General features: G+C 41.6%; 1 protein-coding gene across 8 annotated transcripts in view; it reads right to left on the bottom strand.

The window, feature by feature from the left end:
- Window positions 1-22981, bottom strand: part of UBE3D (ubiquitin protein ligase E3D) — an 80986-nt gene that overhangs the window by 50896 nt on the left and 7109 nt on the right. For 4 of the 8 annotated variants that reach the window (XR_013538664.1, XM_020795500.3, XM_072999202.2 and 1 more), the window contains exons 4-8: window positions 19623-19857; window positions 16407-16476; window positions 11681-11750; window positions 8642-8750; window positions 6446-6615 (exon numbers count right to left, since the gene is read on the bottom strand). Coding sequence is in view for 6 of the 8 variants with exons in the window: in XM_020795500.3 (XP_020651159.3) it covers window positions 6446-6615; window positions 8642-8750; window positions 11681-11750; window positions 16407-16476; window positions 19623-19857 (654 nt within the window). In the remaining 2 variants the exon portion in view is untranslated. The remainder of the gene's footprint in view (window positions 1-6445; window positions 6616-8641; window positions 8751-11680; window positions 11751-16406; window positions 16477-19622; window positions 19858-22981) is intronic. The other 4 variants (XM_078380548.1, XM_078380551.1, XR_013538668.1 and 1 more) reach the window with 2 other exon arrangements.

Here is a 22981-nt window from a genome sequence, read left to right as displayed (position 1 = left end):
ATAACGGTGAAACTTAAAAACCACAGCGCAAGTTGTAACCATTTGATACCAATAAGTCACAACGATATCTCAAATGGAAGAGAACAGAAAACCCAGACAGAGGAAGCTGAATTCAATCAACTAGGAATATTATCGAGCTATGCAGATACCCTGGGCTGCCAGGAAGAAAAACAAGTGGGTCCTAGAGCAAATCAAGCCTGAACTATCTTCTGAAGGCAAAAATGTTGAAACCGAGCATTCTGTATCCTCCTTTGGGCACATCGTAAGAAGGCAGGATTCTCTGGGAAGGACAATAATGCTGTGGAAAGTGGAAAGCAACAGGAATAGAAAGACCAAATGTGAGATGGACGGGCTTCCTAAAGGAAGCAACAGGCTTGAGCAAGCTTTACAAAAGCTGAGCAGGGCAGTTAAGGACGGGACATTTAGGAGGCTGCTCATTCATGAGGTCACCATAAGTCAGAAGCTACTTGCTAGCTTATAACAACAACAAATCACAGCAGACGGAGCAAGGTAACTGTATATGTTCAGCCTTTATACCGTTACTTTACATTTTCTGATCAGTCAGTTTTGTATCATGAACATACGATGAATGCCTGTTTCCATATTGACATAACAGGTTTCAAAAGAAAGATGAGAAACAGGCAAAATGTTCAGTTTGTAGGAGACAGACTTAAACCAAATCAGGCTATTTGTTCACTCAACTCAGTATTTTCCACTCTTGACCAACAGCGTCTCTCTTGGTTTTCTTTTTTCCTGCTGTCCCCTTTTATTTGCTAAAAAAAAAAAAAAAAAAAAAAAATCTGACTGCTTTAAGTCATTGATCCTTGATACAAAACATGGTTACGCACGATAAGCTGCTTTTAAGAACAATGGCTATAATGACATCCTAAAATCATCCAAAACTGAGCAGTGGTAGGACAACACTTAGAGTAACGCTACTGGAATAACATTGGAAGGCAAATTGCTTCAACTTGCATCATCTATTCTATACTATTCTTTCCTTGAGGACAGAGAGGAGGGAAAGAGAGAATGTTAAAATTGTGAATTTTTGAAGCTTGGAGCTATAACATTAACTCATTTAAAAAATAACTTTCTAAGCTTAGATATTCTACCATATTATTTCTTGTCAAGTGGAAGTGAGGTGTATGGACTAGTACCTCCAGCAGTAATTTCAGCAAGGCAGTATTTAGAACTACACCTTTGTTGTTCTTCATTTTCCATCTCCAGGGTCTCTGATTTTGGTTGTGTTGCCAATTCAGAGTCATCCCAAAATATATTTAACCATGGTGTGGCATGGTGTCCAAGCTGGGCCACAAAATGGCCAGGAGTACATCCAGAATTCAAGGTTGTGGGTGCAAAATAAGGACATTAGAATAACAGGTGCATCATTTCCCTCCTTAGGTAAGAACAAAAAAAGTATATTCTTTTGTAGCATTTCCTTCTTCAGAAATACAGTGACATGGTCTCTTGAGGGCTTATAATATTTCAGGTTCTCCTTTCTTGAGTGGAAGCTGCTTGTCCACACTCAGTGCTATACGAGAGTAATGGGGGTAATTTGTCTCTAAGCACACTGCTTTTTAACACACCAGAATTCACTATTTCCTGGCAGAAAAACTCGTTTGCTCCTCTACAAGCCACTCTAATCCAGAGAAATAGTCTTACAATTCTGGGGCATGCTGTCACAGTCAGCACTTACCTGGGCAAAATACATTTAGCCCAACAGAGTAGAGACAGCCCCCCTCTCCCCTTGATGGCTGATACTCTCTGTCAAATCTTATTTACTCTTAAAACAACAGTACCTCCTTTGGAAAGAAAGAGAGAGAGAGAGAGCTTTACTTTTTACCTGGCTAAACATAGGGGAGAAAACTTTTTGTCTTTAATAAGAGCTTAAGATAAATAATCCCAAATCCCAATGGGTCTCGTTAGAGACGCCTCATAAAATTTTTACACTCACATGAGTTAAGAGAGGAAAAAGTGTCAACTTAGCAGTCTGAGCTTGCGCTGACTAATACAGCCTTAGGGAAGAGATTGTCAAAATGCATGTGCATAGCTATTTGAAATGGATGTAAAGCAGCCAATTATGATAAATCATTATGGACTGTGGCTAATGACAGATTACATGCAGACATAATAATCTCATTTTCAAGTAAACAGAATTACAAAGGCAATGTCCAACTACCAGGGAGCTTAGTCGTGTTCCTTATAAAAATGGCAATCATATATATTTTTTAATATCTTAGGCAAATAAACCTGTCAGTTTTATGTTCTGGAGGGCACATATTTAGATGGCTCTCATCCTGCAATGTTTTGAACAGTGGTTCCAAACCTTTGGTCCCCAGATGTTCTTGGACTACAACTCCCAGAAATCCTGGCCAGAACAACTAGTAGTGAAGGCTTCTGAGTTTTATTTCAAGAATACCTGGGGTACCAAGGTTGGGAATCACTGGTTTTTTAGACCAATGACCCTGTGTAACATGATGGTGAAAGGCCAGTTTATAGTCTGTTGATTAAGCTTTCTGAGATTGATCTGCTTCAGCTGACAAGGAGTGATAGCTATATCTGGATGCTCCCCCATACTAACAGAAACCTCCTTGCATATAGAAAACTAGCATATCAAGGAAAAGGTTTTGGCCCCAACATTACTTCAGATTACTCAAATCTATTATACTCGGGGCTGGTCTTGAAGAGCAACCACAAAGCACAATTAGTTCAAAACACAATTTTCTGATTGATATCTTGAACTGAGCGTCAGAGGCCCATTTAGCAAATATAAAAGATCTTCACGCGCTACCTACCAACTCATTTCCAATCTCAATTCAAGGTGCTGGCTTTAGCATTAAAACTATAAATAGCCTGGCACCAGGTTCATTGAAAAATCTCCTTCCACTGCCTGCCATTCAATTTCAGATCTTCCTCATTTTGAGCTTAAAAAAAGAGAGAACTCTTTCAGTGATGGCACCGAATTGTGGGACTCACGTGTATTCATTTTGCTTTGACAGCATCAATGCAGTGGGTCATATTGCTTTAAGCTTTTCATATAAATAATCAAAATCCCAAAATCGGTATTTTTCCCCGGAATATCTGCTACTCTGTTTCAACTGTATTACTGTTTTATGGGTTTCTACTTAGAAGTATTGTTATTGTCTTTTACCTGCAACCTCAGTTGTTTTTATTTTATTATATAGCCACACTCTTATAAAAATTATAATGTTCCTTAATAATGACTGCGGTCTTCAAAACCTTGCATGTTTATTAAAAATGCCCAATCGGCAAACGAATCTTTTATAATAAAACATGAATGTGGAGAGCCAGCTTTCAAAGGCATTGGGAGAAATTGCCTGCTATGCATGAAATGACAAGAGTTAACTTTTAACTGTCCTTGTGAATTTTGACAGCGCTGTTGTCATAAGAATACAATCATCAGATCCTGAATCTATCTTTGCTGGCACAACTCCGGCAATGAGAAAGTGTTTTTGATTTCTGGTGGCTATAAATTACTATGGGATTTATTATTCCCCTGATACTCAAGTGACATTCTTTCTTGCAGTTCTTACTGTGAGTGCAAGAACATTTCCGACGACGTTTAAAAGAAAGAGATTTAGACAAAAGCGGCCTGTACTGCTTTCTGTGCTGCGGAACAAAGATATCAGAACTCTCATTAGAGTATCTAATTCTGTCTTTTGAATACATAATGTTTCAGGAGATCAGTAATGCCTACCCATGGATTAAGAACTTGATATTTGAAATCCTCCATAATATCTTTCCCAATTACAGAAGTGCTTACTAATTGCTGGGAGGTTTACAAACACCAAGAACACAAAAAGCTCACATTCCCTCCTTAGTACGTTCCCTGTCAGTAAAAAAAACAAGCGATTAATATATTTGTCATTAAGTTTTAGAGCGGTATTGGGGTGGATGGGGGGAGAGGTTCTGGAAGCAGCTTCATTATGGGCAAAGCCCTGCACAGTTGAAGGAGACAATCTGATATGCTCGGTTCCATTGCCTTCATCCTTAGAGAAAGAAAAGGGCATTCTCTTCTACATGCTTGCAAAATGGAATTATATAAGGTTAGCTATGTATATGCAGGGAATGGGATTTAGCCAGGCACAAATGGGTCACTGCTAACCAGCTACTCAGGCGAATGTGTCCAGAGTTTGGAAAAACGGGGAATTACCAAGCACGGCGGTTAGGCTTACTAAATAATTTGATGAAGTTACCAATGAACAGGCAGCAAATGTGAAAGTCTTCTCCACTGCAACAGCTGCTTCCAGAGGTACAAAAAAGGATTAGCATGTAAATTGGCTCTTTACCACATTAAGTGTGACACATAAGGAAGAGAAACAATCTCTCAGAGAGTGCAGACTTGTTAAATCAAACTGAGAACAATGTAGAGAAATTAAAATCCGATGACAAACTCATGTTCCAGGATAATGACAAATTCATTCTTTCAGGGCTCCTTTTTTAAATTTAAAAACAACGTAGTAAGTAATAACAAATAAACCTGCAGAGTGCTAACTGTATAAGTCTGCTACAGAAAAAAAACCCTACTCTTGTAGCACCTTCAGGCTAAAGTTGATTATGGTTAAGGGTGAATCAAAACTCTATATTTTTGGCTGCCTGATACTTAAAAATCAGGTGCAACCAGGCAATAAAATCCTTTCATTCATCTCTTAAAAACAATCAACATTTGAATTTTGAGAATAAACATTTTATTTGAATAAACATACTCATTCATATCATGATTACATTTCTCTGTGTATGTTTGTATGAGCGCTAGTGCACATACAGTATATCACAGAAGTGAGTACACCCCCTCACATTTCATAAATATTTTAGTATATCTATTCATGTGACAACACTGAAGAAATGACACTTGGCTACTGTAGCAACCCCAGACCTACTGGAGTATCCCACCCTGTAGTTATGCTGCCACCAACCATTCGCTCTCCCAAGTCACCCAGACCAGGAATGGATTTTAATAAACAAGAGAACAAGGTTTATTGAAAAAACAAACAGGGTAAATAAAAGGATCAGGTAAATAGGATACTGGAACTTGGGATAGTCCCAATCATACACATACAACAGATTGGTTCCCACGGAACACTTTAAGGTAACGCACAGACCCTGAACTTATCCGTTCTGGCTACCTAGATAGACACCTGAACCTATCAGGTATGTACTATCTGACGAACAGTTGTACCCAGTCTGACCCACAGACTCCAACTCCACTTCTCCACGTCAGCTCCCTTACGAAGGACTTCCCCCAAATATATACAGTACAGCTCCTCCCCCCTGATGTCCCGCCTTCCACTCCCCATAGGATGGAACTTTCCCTCCAAACCCATGACAGACAGGTACCATCAGTGCGGTATGTGACAGCATGTATACAGCTTGTAGAACAGTGTAAATGTGCTGTCCCCTCAAAATAACGCAACACACAGCCATTAATGTATAAACCGCTGGCAACAAAAGTGAGTAAACCCCTAAGTGACAATGTCCAAATTGGGCCCAAGCAGCCATTTCCCTTCCCTGGTGTCATGAGACCCATTAGTTCCACAAGACTCAGGTGTGAAGGGGGAGCAGGTGTTATCACTCTCACTCTCTGAGACTGGTCACTGGAAGTTCCACATGGCATCTCATGTCTGGAGAGAGAGATTTGGTACTAAAATGCAACCTTGCCTGCCAGCCGTATGGCCAAGCCCGTATTGATTTGATTATTTTGGGCCACAAGCACTGTCTTGAAGATCTCTGACTTGATCATTTTGGGAAAATCATTTACAATTATTCAGCCTTAGGCCTGATGAAGTGAAACTTTACTTATGAAAGCTTGTGCTGATCGTTTGGTTTTTAGTGGTCTAAATAAAAGTATCACCTCTACATTTGGACTGTGTACAGCAGAGGTGTAGAACTCAATTTCTTCTTGGGCTGAATTGACTTTATGCTTGCCCTTAAAGGGCCAGTTGTATCAGTAAGACTATGTTTCCAAATCTATCTACTCTTTATCATATTAAATATAATCCTAGTCATTCAATTATCACTTTCTGACTCTTCGTTGCTTGGAATGGTGGGATTAGAAGTCCTGCTGGGTGGGTTGCCAGCATCCTTGTGGAGCATTATAGGTGACCAAGTAAGCACCTGTGTACTGTATTATATACTGCACAGTAGCTGGCAACACTGCAAGGGCCACATGGAATGACCCGGCAGGGCAGATTTGGCCCATGGGTCTTGAGTTTGACACATGTGGTGTAAAGGGCCACACAGAAATGTTAGACGTGATCCTTTATCTACTGTCAGCGAGCTGAAACAAGGATTTCTAAAGCAGATCTCATTTCCTTGGACATGAACTGATCTGCAGGAACTATATTTCATGTTTGAGAAACACTGGCAAGAAAGAACACATCAGTACAATGCTTTCGTAACAGGCACAAACACAGTTGATACTTACTCCTTATTTCTGCTTTTAACACAGGGATGGTAAAGAACTTTAACAACTTTCCAAATCTCTGAAGGTCTTGAGTCAGATGACATGCCAAATTCAAGCAATGTAAAAACTTTACTGGGTGCCATGTTTCCAGCAGATTCCACCAAAAATGTGTCAGAATTTAGTAGCCATATCTGTGGAGAAGAGAACCCTGTCACATGAAAAAAATCCAGGGGAGAAGCAAGGCAATGCCATATGGGGTCTGCTAATTAATTCATTTACTGGCTTATTTTCTGACATGTTCACCATTTATACAGAATTAAAGCGAAACTGAACTTTCAAACGTAGATTCATTAGCATTTTGACTGACAGTGTACTCCTGTACTTGACCCAAGCATATGTCCATCTGAGTTCAACAGGACTCATTCCCAGATGAGGTGCTAAGATTTGCAGACCTCAATCCAGTGAACTATCTATGGAAAGACATCCTCACTTGCAATGGCCTCACTTGCAATGAAGCTGCTGCAGTAATGTCAAGCAGATTTTGAAATTTCTACTTCGACACATGAACAGTGCAAACCCGCACCTGTCCAGGAACTGAGCAAGCAAACTGCCTCAGACTTCACTTCTCCTGAAGACACATCAACTTTGCTTGAAAGAACTCCTGCATCCACATCTGTCACTAGAAACCCAGTTGGACTCAATGGCACAGGATGGCTGGAGCTCGGTTTGACAGGACGTCAAATAGAATCAGATAATTCCTGACGCCCTCTTTTTTCCCCCTTTCCTCAGTTTTCCCATTCTATTTCAGTATTTTTCGTAATGTAAAATTGTTTTATATGTATATTTTTTGTATTATGTTTTATGTTGTTAGCCGCCTAGAGTGGTCCTCGCACGACCAGATAGGCGGGATATAAATAAAATAAATAATAATAATAATAATAATAATAATAATAATAATAATAATAATAATAATAATAATAATAATAATAATAAATAATAATAATGTAACTCATGGGCCATTCCTAGGAGCAGATAACTTGGCTCCAAATACATCATGCCCACGGCTTGTTAGACTGCCATGATGCACTTTGTGTGTCTGTGTGTGTCTGTCCTTAAAGATAGCATAGAGTTGCACCTAATGCCATATGCAATAACTATACTGCTGACAAGAAAACCTTATAGAAACCATATGTTGCTGTTCTTCATGAAATTGCATTGGCTGCCAGTATGGCTCTAGTCCAAATTCATGGTGGTATTAAGGACGTTCAAAGCCCTAAATGGCTCAGTGGCCTCAGTTTCCCTTTGTATACTGTATCCGTCCAAGTACTGGGATCTGCCAAAATAGACCTCCTCTTGAGTCCTTCTAGTGAGACCTGGACATCACATGGAGACACACAAGAGGATCTTCTTGGTTGTGGTGCCCCCCGTTGTGAAATCTTTGAGGCTTCAGTAGGTCATGGAGTCTTTTGGAAACATACAGGTTTGAATGGCTTTAACTGGTTGAATTGTTTAAACCAATGGTTCTTAACCTTTGTTACTCAGATGCTTTTGAACTGCAACTCCCAGAAACCCCAGTCAGCACAGTTGGTGGCGAAGGCTTCTGGGAGTTGCAGTCCAAAACTTCTGAGTAACCCAAGGTTAAGAACCAGTGGTTTAAACTGTTTTATTGTATGCCTTGAAACTATTCTGAATGGGTTTTAAATGCTTTTATTGTACCCTGTTCTGAGATCTTAAGATATAAGGTGGGAACTAAATATTCTGAGTGAGTGAGCGAGTGAGTGAGTGAGTGAGTGAGTGAGTGAGTGAGTGAGTGAGTGAGTGAGCGTGCACATCCATCCATCCATCCATCCATCCATCCATCCATCCATCCATCCATCCATCCATCCATCCATCCATCCATCCATCCATCCATCCATCCATCCATCCATCCATCCATCCATCCATCCATCCATCCATCCATCCATCCATGTCTCTTAGAAATACTATTGAAGGAGCAGATTACCCTACCCACTAAAGCCTCCTCCCAGGACTCCCCAGTCCCAGCTCCACAAGCTTAACTCAGTCCTGTAATCAAATGTAGTACACACAGTGCAAATGTATGCAAGGCCACTCAAATATAACTACCACTGAATCCTAAGCTATGAAAGAGGCTGCTGAGCTTTGGACTCAAGTGACTGGATATCTTTGTATTGCCCCATCAATATAACTGTGACTCACCAAGATATAGCTGGCACCATCAGTCCCTCGTATGCTGAATCTAAATGTGCTTCTGGTGGAAGAGAGATCTATAAGGGAATGGGCTAGAGCACTTTGTATATATGCAGACCTGTTTTGGAGAAGAAGAGGCTAGATCATATAAAGTATCCACAGCTGCCATTGTTTGAAAAGTGAATAAATAGATAGAGGAACATTCCAGGCCAACCTATGTTGAACAATGAGATAATTGCATTTATTAGTAGCACCGTTACCTGTGGACATTTTCTCAATTCTACAAAATATATATATATATCTTGGGCAGTTTTGGGCAGCAGTGGCAACAGCATACGAGCTTGCTTGGAAAGACAAGCAAGAGGTAATGGAACATGAGGGGAGAGACTATTCACGAAAAGAAGGGACAGGGAGGACATCCTGCCCCATTCCATATTTTACATGCAGAGTAGAAAAACGGAAAGCCATTTGTGGTATTTAAGAGGGATGTTGGCAAGTCTTTGGGCCCAAGTCCCTGTTAAAAACAAGCTTCCCCCCCCACCCCCAAAAGGGAGAGGACGGGGGCGTTCAGAGTCACAATATGAATCTGAGCCCTTTAAAAAACAAAACAATACATACCAGCAAGCCACCGATTCTAGTCTGAGTCACTGGTGCAACTAAAGTCTGACTGGACAGCAAGCCTGCAACTCTGGTCCCCATCCCTGGCATTTAAAGTGAAGCCCCAGTCTCTGACTCATTCCTTTGCTTCCCTTTCTTAGGACTGCTCTCCAGAAAATGAGTTTTGCATTCAGGGTAAATTTACCTAAGAGTTGTAGTCCAAAAAGGTAACTTCTTCCACCTCTATCTTTTCACTTCCCCATTCTTCTCTGTTTCATTGTGAAGAAAACACTCCCCCTGACACATACCAGTATAAGAAATCAGCACACTTAATATTAAACCATGACCTTGAGAGTCCAAAGCAAAGCATCTCAGAACAATGAAAAGAACCACATTGTGTTAAGAAAGCCTGCTGTATGAACATGCTAGATCTACAGCCTGAAAGAATGCAGGACTCTGCCTCCAACCAAACATATTCCCTCCCCCCACCACACACAATTGTTTTCACTAAATCTCATCAATCTCAGCATGCACCCTTATTCTCTCCCACCAATGGTGAACATGTGCTGGAGGTTTTTCTCAAGAGAAAAACTAGGTTCCTATACCAGTATGGCAAGAGGTGGTCCCAGCATGCTTCATTTTGTGATATTTGTGGCATATGTGCATTTGTCTGAGCTTCACACAAGATTGTCTGAAATGTTTTATTTAAAAGCCATCCTTCAATTAAAAAGTAGAAAGCTTTAATTGAAGCCGAGAGCTGCACAGGCTAGAAAAAGATAGCCAGATACCAGCTTGTAATTGGCAATTATACGTTTCATGGCAGAAATTAATTAAAGCAACATTAAGTTTGCATAATTTGCCACTGATTGACCCTAAGACTTGCTACAACAGCAAACGAATGTGCAAGTTGGAAATGATTAATTCTCTTGTAAGCATATCACAAACAGTGATGTTACAAGGACACTGCAAAGATGTTAAGAGGGTTTTCAAGGGCAGAGTAACCAATATGAAAATCTAGGGCAACAGCCTGGAAAAACACAGTACTGACAGTTCTGGTAACACTGGGTGTTTGGCTCTGCAGCCTATGCTTTGCATTATATCCCACAGTGTTCAAGAGGAATGGCTAGAAGGCAGATCTACATCTGCTGATAGAGCTCTGGGCAACGTGGAACAGACTGGCAGACTTCTGACTCCCAAATGTGCTTGAGCAACATCAAGCAATACCAGCAGAATCAGTATGAGCTCTGAAGAATCCTGGCTTGTGAACAAACCAGCATGTCGCTACATGCTTGCTGATCACTTCTACTGCCTGCAAGTAGGGATGGAGAAAGCATCCATGGACCTTCCTTCACTTGCTTCTTCTCAAGCAAGGTGAAGAAATAACCCTGGAATAAACAGTGGCCCATTTTTCTGGCTTGTCAGGAAAGAAAGAAGCCAGAGTTCTGGATCCTACCAAATCTGGATCACGTGATAACAATGTGCTATCTTTGTCTTAGCTACTCCTCTGTGTCGGAGAAGTCTCCGGGAAGCAGCCACTTTCTCACAGCTTCGTGAATGATAAGGCCTCAGAATCACACAAGACTGTCTGAAATGTTTTATTTAAAAACTACACTTATAAATTGTGCCAGTGCATCCAATGCACTGAGACACAGTTTTTGTAAGGGAAGAGCTGGCAACATATAGCCTGCAGGATATATGCATGCCCCAACTGTTTTTGTGCATGCTCAAAAAAATAAAAACACCAAAACCAGAAACATCAACTCGAATTGCATGCCCAGAAGCCTCCAGGAAGCATGATCTACCTTTCAAACAAGATAGGTAATCACCACGTGATTTTGGAAAAACTGGAAGTAACCTTCCAGTCATTTCTCATTTTTCTAGGAGGGTGTAATGTGGCACACACAGCAGGTGCTGGGGGTGGAAATAGAGAACTGTATGACCCAAATGTCCCACACCTGGTTTAAGGATATAGAGAAAATGTGGCAGGATTCCACCTTCTCTCTGCGACTCTTCCCTTAAATAGATTATCCAAATGTAATTTTGCAGAACTCACAATTCAATTCAAATCTTGTCTGCCCATGTCTTCCTGCTGGGAAGAAATGTATGGTTCTTTTACAAATGTTATGCTCATTGAATACAGGGCCTCAAAGAAACTGCCATCCTTTAATCAGACATATGAGTCATCTAAATGATTCACCAAACACAGACGACCTTTGACTTCAATGAGTCCCACCATTAGTATAAGATTCTAATTACATTCCTCCTATGCAGGAAAGAGAAAGATAGCGACAATAGGAAAAGCAATAAATATACTTAATGGCCATTCAGTTTACACTGCTTGAAACAGTGTTAATATTTTAATATTTCATGAAACTTATAGAAGAAAAGCATAGGAGGGCTTTAGACGTAAGCATCATCATTTTAATATGAAATTACAGAATGCTTTAATACCTTGGTATCAAGGGGAAACTGTCTTCAGAGGGCTGAATGAGCAATTCTGTGAAATAGTATTTTGTGACACCTAGAAACAAACAAACAAAAAATCCAAAAAACCCATAAAATAACAACCTCTGTACGGCATTCATGAATGCATAATGAAACACACAACAAAAGTTTTTGTTGAGTCACTGTGAAAATAGGACAAAGAACTAATATGTAAACTAGATATTAGAACACAAGTAACTTGGCATAAACAGAGTATTCAAATGGACAGGAAGCTTGAAATATGGTGTCCCCTTCTGCTCAAAAAGCTACAGAATCAAACCTCAAAAAAGCATTTGTTTTAATTCCCTACAAGCAAGCCTCCGACGATGACCCTTGCAAAGTGGAGACAACCGGCACTGGGAAGGAAGTCCTCAGTCCCCTACTCCTTGAGCAGCCAAATATTCTGACAATCTGAGTCTCTCCAAAAATTGAAACACCGCTTCCAGCTTTTCGGGAGGCTAAAAAGAATCACCTCCTGTCAGGATCAAGAGATTCACAGTTTCCAAAACTACAGTCGGCCAGCGGGATGCTTGAACTAACAACTTCTAAAAACTACAATTAGTCAGGATGATGCTGGAACTAACAGCTTCTAAGGCAATATGAAAGAAAACACAAGCTGCTGTAAGTAAAAGTGGACACAGCTATTGCATTTACCCTTGCTTATCCGCTTCCTATAGGCACCTGATTGGTCTATAACAGTGGTTCTTAACCTTTTTGAAAGAAACGCCCCCTTGAGCCATTGAGGAAGTTATCATCGCCCCCTCCCCAAGGTGATGATATCTTATTTATTTATTTATTTATTTATTTATTTATTTATTTTATTTATTTATTTATTTATTTATTTATTTATTTAAGGCACTTAAATCCAATGACCCCTGAAAACAAATTTCAATTCCAAGAAAATGAAATGCCCCCCAAAATTAACATTTAATGATTTACTTGCAAGCGAATTTTAAGAGGCAAAAAGAAATATAAAAAGGGCATAAAAACAAACCGCAATGCAGGAACTAAAAATTTCAAGACAAAAACTCTGAAACTAAATTAAGATTGGAGGAAAATATATATTCATGCACACTGTAAAAAGGCTGCAGCCATCTTCACAGGTTTGGCTTGCTCCAGTGCCCCCCTACCGCCCCCTTCTGCTCCAGCGCCCCACGCCGCCCCTTTTCATTCTACTGCCCCCCTGAAAAATGAAATCGCCCCCTGGGGGGCATTATCGCCCACGTTAAGAACCACTGGTCTATAAGATCTTTTACAAGATGTAAAATATGAACTTGACCCAACAGGACTCCTGATGCAACCCATTTACTAGCCCTGGATTTGGGTTTTTTTTCCTGGTATTGGGATAAATGAAAGGGAAAAAATATCTTTGCTTCCTAAAATGTTTGCACATCACACTACTCTTAGGTAAAGGTAGAGGGCGGTGCTAATCCCCGTTTCCAAGCCATAGAGCCAGCGTTTGTCCAGAGACAGTTTCTGTGGTCACGTGGCCAGCGCAGCTATACACAGAACGCTGTTTACCTTCCCACCGAGGTGGTACCTATTTATCTACTCGGATTTGCATGCTTTCGAACTGCTAGGTTGGCAAGGAGCTGGGACAAAGTGACGGGAGCTCACTCCATCACATGGATTCGATCTTACGACTGCTGGTCTTCTGACCCTGCAGCCCACAAAGGGTTCTGTGGTTTAGCCCGCAGCGCCACCACATCCCATGTGGCACATAAACAGGGCCAGCAGAAAATAAGGCAGCCTTATGGACTGATCTTTTTTCCTCCAAGAGCATTCCAAATTATTGGTTCTAAATACTTAATACGGTGATGCCTCGCTTAACGATTGCCCCACTCTACAACAAAATCGCTTGGCGATTAGGTGTTTGCAATCGCTTTTGCGACTGCAAAACAATGTTTAAAATGTTTTTTTTTTCATTTAATGATGATCGGTTCCCTCCTTCGGGAACCAATTTTCGCTTTACAACGATCAAAAACAGCTGATCGTCGGGTTTCAAAATGGCTGCTTAAAATGGCTCCCCGCTGTGTTTTTGGACGGATTCCTCGCTTTACAGGCAGCGAAAATGGCCGCCCCTATGGAGGATCTTCACTGGACGGTGAGTTTTCAGCCCATTGGAATACATTGAGGGGTTTTCAATGCATTTCAATGGGCTTTTTGATTTCGCTTTATGACATTTTCACTCTACAGCGATTTCGTTGGAACAAATTAACGTTGTTAAGTGAGGCACCACTGTAGACCAGCTTTCTAACTCAATTTTCAAGAACACCTCCAATAGGATTAAAACACAGTAAAACCAGAACTACTGTCGAAGGATCAAAACTAGCTTTCGAGAAACTCACTGCCCAGCTGGCCAAGGGACAAAAAGAGTAAAAATTCTGAGATAGGGGTGTTGCATTACAGCAGTTGGCTAAGCTAGGCAACTGGAAGAAACAGGAATTGATTTTGGGAAGAGGGTCTGTGTAGGTTCTCTGGTACGGAACTGCCATCTGCAGGGGCTTCTTCTCTGACTCATTCCTTTGCTTCCCTTTCTTAGGACTGCATTTCTAACTAATGGGGCTAAAGGACATGGGGAGGTGCCACACCATCATCCTCCAGTCTCGCTCAGTCTCCATTTCTCCCACTCTATGTGCAAAGCTATCTCTTTTGCCCACTTCCCTATCAATCCACACCAGTGATGTTTCTGTGCTGCTTAAATCCAACTGCAGTTAGATTTTTAAAAAAATAGTGCAGACAACAGAGATGACCACTCTCCAGGCCACCAGCAGCAGCTGGCATCTCTCTCATGGTGGGGGTGAGACAAACTCCCTCCTGTTGTCCACTGGAGGAGGATTAAAATAAGAAACAAAACCTACACAGTAAAATGATTGTGGAGAGGAGCTGTTACATGAAGAGAAAAAGAAGAAGAACAAGAAAAACCCGTAGCGGATTTCTTTGGAAAAGAAGAGCTGCATCCAAAAAAAGTAACATTTTCAAGCCTTAGTTTTTGCTGGCTTGGAAAAAAAAATGGCTAAGGCTGGACAGGACTCAGGGATTCCTGATAAAGCATATTTAAAGTTAGCAGTTGACTAACTGAAATTCTCTGAATTTGTTGACAGAGGGAGAATTCAAAGTGGTCCAGAGTTAAATGCCTCCGTAGATCTAGAAAACACACACATCAAGAAATAGTTAAAAGATTGTTATAGTTGATTTTTTTTATGTTTTATGTTCTTAATGGTTGATTAAAGGTATCACCTATTCCTGTATTTCTCTTGTTTCCACAATCATGCAGACTTGTCCTTATTTTTCCTGAACTGTAGGATACCACAGAATGGCCAATTGGGGCATCAACTGAAGACCAATGTGAGTTCTCGAACATCAGGGAATCCTGACACCTAACAGGCAGGACTGCAGGCTAAAGAAAGCGTCCACCAGGTAAAACTATTCATCTGGCTTTAATTTGGCTTACGCGGACTCTTCCTTGTGGTTTAACTAAATTCTCAATCCCAACTCTGTTAGAGGCAGGTCATGCTCCTGGGCATTCTTAACTCCCCTCACCAAAAAGAAATTCTTTGATTTTCAAAAAGGCAGAGAATGGGAATTGGGGGGGGGAGGGGAGGGGCAGACTGTCATTCTGTCCTCTGTTTTAAGAGATGTACCATAAATTCCAAACTGCTAGCTGAAAACAACTTGTATACTGCACTATTTCCATCTAAGAAGCGAGCCTGGCTTCAGCTTCATCAGCCATGTAAATTTGGGACATTCATAACAGCATATAAATTGGAACTACCCACAAGAACGTGATGGGTAGTTCCAACTTATATGCTGTTATATATATATATATTCTTAATGGTCTATAAAGGTAAAGGTAAAGGTTCCCCTTGACAATTTTTGTCCAGTCGTGTTCAACTCTAGGGGGCGGTGCTCATCCCCATTTCCAAGCCATAGAGCCAGCGTTTTGTCCGAAGACAATCTTCCGTGGTCACATGGCCAGTGCGACTTAGACATGGAACGCTGTTACCTTCCCACCGAGGTGGTCCCTATTTATCTACTTGCATTTGCATGCTTTCGAACTGCTAGGTTGGCAGGAGCTGGGACAAGTGACGGGAGCTCACTCCGTCGCGTGGATTCGATCTTACGACTGCTGGTTTTCTGACCCTGCAGCAGAGGCTTCTGCAGTTTAGCCCGCAGCGCCATACCTTTTATGGTCTATAAAAGGTATCACCGATTTCTGTATTTGTATTCTCTCCACGACCATGTGGCCTTTTCCTGTTTTATTTCATGAATCAAGTCCTCTTCCTCAGACATTGGAGTGAAAATATATGACTGGTATACATATATGTAGCCCCATGACCAGGTGAAGATGCAGGAAACAGATAAAATGATAAGGGCTCATTAGTACAGGACTGAGGTTATCAAACTGTAAATTACCTCATTAGTAGATTATATACAGGGTAGATACCATAAATGAGTCTACAAGATGGCAATAGCATTATTGACACAAGCTATAAACTGTGGGGAAGTGTCCAGATTCAATTAAGAGTCTCACGCTTGGTAATGAGTTTAGAATCATTGAACGAGGTTTAATCCTTTCGTTTATTTCAACTAGTGTTTTAAAACACCCACCCACACCCACACAGCTCTAGCCACAGATGACTAAAACAGACTACAAAACAAACTACAAAGATTTGGTTCGTAAAAACCATACCTGATGGCATAACCTCTCCCAACAATGTCTTGCAGCGCTTACAGATTACTCGGCTATTTCCCTTTGAATTCTACAAGAAAAAAAGAAATAACATTTAAATGTTTCATCTCCTTAGGAAAATATGAGGGGCTTTTTTTTGAAAATCTTATGCCACAGTCTAGAGTTAGATCTGTTGGATGGTTTTATCCTAGTTTTATGCTGCATCCAAAAACAAATGGCTTCATTTTTGTTTCCAAGTGTTACTCCTTCCACATTAAGGGAGATTACTACCTTTCCACAAAAACCATTACACCAGTCAACCTTTAAACATTATTTCTCTTGGGAGTAAGCCAGTTTTAGGCTGCCACAGATGGTCTCAACACAGAAAACTAGTATTCAGTGGTTAAATACATGGCAAGAATCAAACGATAAAGATTTCTTTGGAGAAAACGTTTTATTTAAATAGGGTTGGGATGTATTCTCATGTGGAACATTAAAGCCTTCTACATGAATTCTACTATCATGACTAAGAGAACAGAAAAAAAGTCTGGTAATTGCAACATAAAATGATCAAAAGCACAGAAACCTTTACACATAAAAAAAGGATATAAAATGACCCTTATATAACACACATTTAAATAACGAAAGCACTTCAGATACATTATTTCAAGATCTCCTGTACGTCAGCATTATTAATCTCATATTATAACACCTTTTAAAAGTGAGGATTCTTCAGTGATAGAGCACTTTTTTCCTTTCCGGAAGATTCCAGAAGGCTGAGTCCCCAGCACCTTAAAGAGCTCAGGGAAGTAGTAATTTGAAAGGCCGTGATGTGCAAATTCGAAAAGCAGATGCCAGACATGCAGACAATATTGAGTCAAGTGGACCGATATAAAGACTCTTCCGAAGTTCCATGTATGAGGGAATAAAGAAGTCTGACAGAATAATAGATTGCCTAGGCCACAAGGTGAGTTCACAACTGAGATATAAACGGTGGGTTTCCAACACAATAAAGAAGACAGAATTTTTTTTCCAGCGCTCATAAATAATGGCTGAAATCCTGCTGTTTTTGTTGTGCATGGGAAAGACAAACAGCATAACATCCACTAGCTTCTAGCTGGCAATTAATGAGTCGCTGGTGGAACTATCAGGGCACAAGTGCCCACTGGCTTCATATGCAGTCAAGGATCCCAACAGGAACTTATTAACCACCAGCTGGAAGACACTGAAAGTTCTTCCATTTACCTTCCCCCATGCATAACAGAGCAACAGGATTTCAGCCAGCAAGTTGTAAATAATAACCAGTGAAGAATTACTCTTTTGGCTGTCAAAGCTCTGTATCAAAATTAACATAAGAACAGGAAAATACTTATTTTACTGGCAATGTCAATAATTTCCTGGTTCCCTTTTATTGTTAATTTTAAATATATATTTTAGCTAGCCTTTTCACAGAAAATGTTCAAGAGTTATAGGCAGGTAATCAGCTGCTTTTGAAATACTGTAGCCATACCAGCAGTGAAATGCTTATTAAATGCTAGAAGGACTAAAGGAATAGAATTGCTGTTAAAAAGTAACTTTCCAAACCCTGGCCTTTTTTCCAGTCAGGAACATGATGCCTAAGGAACAGGTGAGCTGCCATGACCTGACCTTTCCTACCGTTCCAACGAGACAGCAAGAGAAGGAGCAATTTTGTTTGCAGCAGATGCAACAGAGCTGGGTAACTTTGAGGCAACAAGTAAGGCCTTCTGGTTTTCAGTACTAATTGCATTCTTTGCCTGCTTTTCTTCCCAGAAGCTCAGGCTAAGGCACATCTCCTGTTTGCTCCTTTCCTGTTTTATCTTTACAATGGGGAAGCGGGTTAGACAGGGGGCATGGCAGAGGTAAAAGCTGAGATAAAGCTCAGCCAAAACTCACTCACTAAACTTCAAGGCTGAGCAAGGTTGTGAAGCTACCTTTCCTGAGCCCTCATTCAAAATGTACCCACTAAATCACACTGACTCTTATATAACTGTCTTCTCATATTTCCTCCAATAAAATATGTTGGTGCATTAAATCTAATGGATAGCCCTTAAGGAGACAGCTGCTTTTTTAAAGTCTAGAAATTATGGGTAGGGAGCTGCCGTTCATTACCTCAGCTGATGAGTTTATGCTGCCAAGGTTTCTTGGAAAGGCAAATGGTGTCCCTGAAGATGTTTTTGTGCCACGGCAGTGGCAGAACCGGAAGTGACGGAGGAAGGGGAAATCCCAGGCACGGAGGTGCCTCAAGACCTCACTCTGGATCCGCCGCCAGCACCAGCTGCTCCGGATCCCGACCTGTTGCCTGTCCAGGGACCAGCACTGTGGTTGCAGCCGCCTACTCAGTTTGGGCAGCAGGGAGGAGGGGGGGAATAATGATCCAGTGACCTATGGCTCGCGTGCCGGAAGAAAGGGCTCTGCGTGCCAGCTGTGGCACGCGTGCCAAGGTTCACCATCACTGATATAGAGCCTCGTGGTGCAGTGGTTAAATTGCTGTCCTGCAGCCAAAACTGTGCTCAGGTAGCCAGCTCAAGGTTGACTCAGCCTTCTATCCTTCCGAGGTCGGTAAAATAAGCACCCAGCTCGCTGGGGGGGGGGTGTGTGTAATGTGTAGCCTGCATAATTAACTTGTAAACCACCCAGTGCTTGAAGCATTATGGGGTGGGATATAAGCAACACGCTTTATATAACTAAGGTTTTCTTAGGTATACAGCATTCAGAATTGGTTTACCAGCTGCTTTCTCTGAGGTGCTTTGGAACTTCTCCCACAAGGCACGGTGGAGAATCGAACCCCAAACCTCTAGCTCTGTAGTCAGATATACAACTCACCGAGCTATTCAGTCAGCAACTAATAAAACACGTCACAAATAATGCAAGCTTCTTTTCAACGCGTCTGGAATGGCACCAGGCTAATGAAGGCTGGACTAAATTAAGCTAGTTGGAAAGGGCATACAGGCTCATCTGGAAGGGCCACATCTGCGAATTGCAGCCCCGTGTTTTTTTTTCTTACAATAATGTACTTAAGATTTTTTTTAAAATGAAAACCCCTCTTGTGCCCTCTAGTGGAGAAAAAATTATAATAAGAAAAATTTGGGTAGGGGCCCTCCAAATGTGCTAGGAGCTACTTCCAACTGGCATGTTAAGGTAAAGGCTTCTGAATGCTTAGGCAAGTACAGATGTACATGGATAGGTTCATTCATTGCTTGTTGTCAGTGTACTCACCGAGATAGAACTGCTACTGTTAGAAGCAGCATCCTGAGAATCTGTATCAAGGATTTCCAATCCTGAGCCAGCTGATATGCTTCCTGAATCAACCAAGAGGTAGTTCGGTCCCAGAAAACAGTCGCCATTTTGTGGGTGAAGTATGCTATCATTGAAGGGGCTGGGATGACAACACCACTCATCCACCAGATCATTCCAGTCCTCACTTGGAAGGGAAAGAACTCTCAGGAATGTCCTAAGAGAAAGAGTTGATTGTTTTAACAGTCTTTTTGACAAAGCGGGAGCTAATTTCCCCCTTTTTATTGCATTGGCCCTGACCCAGTAGTGGTGCTGAGAACCGTATAAATGTTATGCACAGGGAGGAAACAGAGTCCAGTTCCAGAAGGGAAATCTGTTTCTCCAGCTGTTCCCAAATCTCCTAGGCACAGAGGAATAGAAAGATCGATCTCTGGCTTAGCGAACCTAGTTTGAATGAGAAATGTCTAAGAAGTCAACCCTTATGCCAGGGATAAGGAATCTCTGACCAAATGTTGTGGCCTTCAGCTCCTATTGATCCCACCTAGCACAGCCAGTGTTGAATAACCATGGGAATCGTGCGTCTGGAGTCTAAAATAGCTGGGGGAACAAAGGTTCTCAACCCCTGTCTTACTTAAGGCACTGAGGGAAGCAACAGCAGACAGCTCTAAATAAAGTTCATGGTTTTAGAAGTTAAAAGTGTGTTCTTGAAATAGCAAGCCACTGCTGTGGAGTACTGGGATTCGTGTTTTGTTTTCTCCTGAAAGTGCTGCCTAACATATTTAACCAAGTTAATGTAAATGCCTGCATTATTCGCTACATTAAAATGAAGAGACATTAAAAGATTCTTTTCCCATGGAAGGCAATATAAAATATTTTAAATTAATGAATTAAATTCAGTAAAGGAAATTGAGGAGAAGGTGGAAGAGAGAAGAAACTGCTCTTCACTGGGAACATCACAGCCACTAGCCAATGGTTACCTCCAGCCAACCACAAAGACAAACCAGAGTTGTTCTCTGCTGCTGAAGAGATTAGAATTAGAGATAAGGGATATAAACTAGAGTAACATTTATATGAGGAAGAGGTATTTTGCAGTGGAAGAGACTGCTCGGGAGGTGGTGGGCTCTGGAGGTCCTTTATATGAAGTCTGAAAGGCCAACGCAAGAGTTCTGCACTGAGCGAATGGGTGAACACAGTTTCCAACAAGGCCCCTTCCGGGTCTTATTATCTATTCTAGCAATGCCAGCTAAACTACCAGGCATGCATTCTGATTTTTTTTTAAAGAGTCATTATTTGGTACTATAAAAACCTACAAAATCAGTTTTACTGGATCCCGGAAGAATGTGCAGTGACATGAAGCCTCTCCCACTTTTTTTCACCCATTACAATATCAAGCCCTGGTTTACAGCCAAGACACCTCGCTTGGAATTAGATGGAAAGGAGAGATATAGTTGGGTGCTTGGAGCACACGGATGACATGGAACCCTAGAGCTTCCCTGTAGATGTTGGCTAGCATGGGTTCCAGAACAGAACCTGGAGGGCTGCCAAAGACCGGGGGGGGGGGGTGTCAGACAGGAGTCCTCCAGCACCATCTTTTGAGTCTGCCCATCCAAGGAAGGCCAGAACCACTGCAAGACAGTGCCTTCAAGTCCCATCAACAGTGAGGTGACCTGGAAATATACCATTATCCATGGCACTGAAAGCTAGCAAGAGGTCCCCGAGAACCAAGAGAAGAACACTCCTCCGGTCCAGTTCCCAGCATTAGGCCGTTCACCGAAGCAACCAAATCTGCCTCCGTCCAGGAACTAGGCCTGAAGCCTAGCCTGTGCTCGAGGCCACCACATGTTCCATCACCTTGCCCAAAAGTGGAAAAAAATTGGAGACTAGCCAATAGTTGACTAATACAGTGAGGGCCAGAGAGGGGTTTTTTGTTTGTCAAAAGAGGTCTGATAACCACCTCTTTTAGGCAGGATGAACTTACGCCCTGAGCCAGAGAGGCATTCACCACTCCCCTCACTTGCTTAGCCAGTCCTCCTTTGGCTCCTTTTACAAGCCAAGAAGGGCAAGGGTCCAACCCACGTTTGTGCACCTCCCAGTGGACAAATTGGAACAAGTCCATTAACACAGGTCAAGCAGGTATCAAAAGTTACCTTCACAGGATCTACATCAACTGCAGCGTCTAAGTCAGAGCAGAGCCGAGGAATTTTGTCTGCAAAGTATTGCACAATTTTTTTTCACATTGGGCTGTTAAGTAGTCCACATTTTCTGCTTAAGGGCCAAAATAAAATAAGCCCTTGACCACTTGAAACAGCTCCTCTGTATGCCTATGTGCCGATGCAACGGTGACAGTGGACAAAGCTTTCTTCACTGCCACCACGGCCACAGAATAGGCCTTTCAGTGGGCCGTAGCTCACATTAGGTCCAAATTTTCCATTCTACTTGTTTCATCGCCAGCAGCTCTCTGGTAAACCCATGGGATCATCAAGCCACAGTCAATGAGAGTGGATACTTAGGAACAATTGTGTTGATGGCTTTGGGCCTTTCTCCATGGCAGAGGTCAAGGAAGGATTCAACTGGATTAACTTGCATCCCCGAGGTCAGTGATTCCCTCAGGTGTCCTTAGACTACAACTCCCAGAAGCTTTCACCGCTACCTGTGCTGGCCGGGATTTCTGGGAGTTGCAGTCCAAGAACATCTGCGTTACGCAAGGTTGGGAACCACAGATTTACTGCATTGATAACAAACATTAAACATAGAGGTATTGTGGTTCTTTAAAGACTAATAAATTTGTTTCCGCCTGAGCTTTCATGAAGCTGTAGATGTTTAAATCATCTCAGTGCCTGGTTGCAAAAACCAATGCTTTTGGGGGTGGGGGGGTGGGGAAGCAGCAACCACAAACCAGTTTCTGTAACAAAGAAAGGGAACTCAGCGAAAGCAGATTACATTCCGTAAAAGCTCACAGTGATATAAATCAGTCTATAAGGTGCCACAATACTTCCGGTGTTTTATTTGTTATATGTGTTCAAACAAGCTAACACAACTATTTCTTTCAAAACTTCTCAAAAGCAGAAAAACACGCTAGCAAAACATGAGAGAACTGCTGGATCGCTCAGCAGTTTAGGTCTCTGGCTGCAGAGTCTGTGAGTTCAGTTCCCCACTGGGCCTCCTTGACAGGCGCTGGATTTGATGATTCATAGGGCCTCTTCCAGCTCTAGAGTTCTAAGATGATTGTGATTAATTTCAATGTCTTTTGTTTAAATAACCTCAATACTAAGTTGTACAGATCTACAATTCTGGGAAATGCAGCCCCTACAAATCAGTTTGTCTTATTTTTAAAAAAGGGG

Source organism: Pogona vitticeps, chromosome 1 (assembly GCF_051106095.1).
Source record: "Pogona vitticeps strain Pit_001003342236 chromosome 1, PviZW2.1, whole genome shotgun sequence".
NCBI classification, from domain to species: domain Eukaryota; kingdom Metazoa; phylum Chordata; class Lepidosauria; order Squamata; family Agamidae; genus Pogona; species Pogona vitticeps.
The sequence above is the reverse complement of the archived record's forward strand: the minus strand, read 5'-3'. Positions and strand labels throughout refer to the sequence as shown.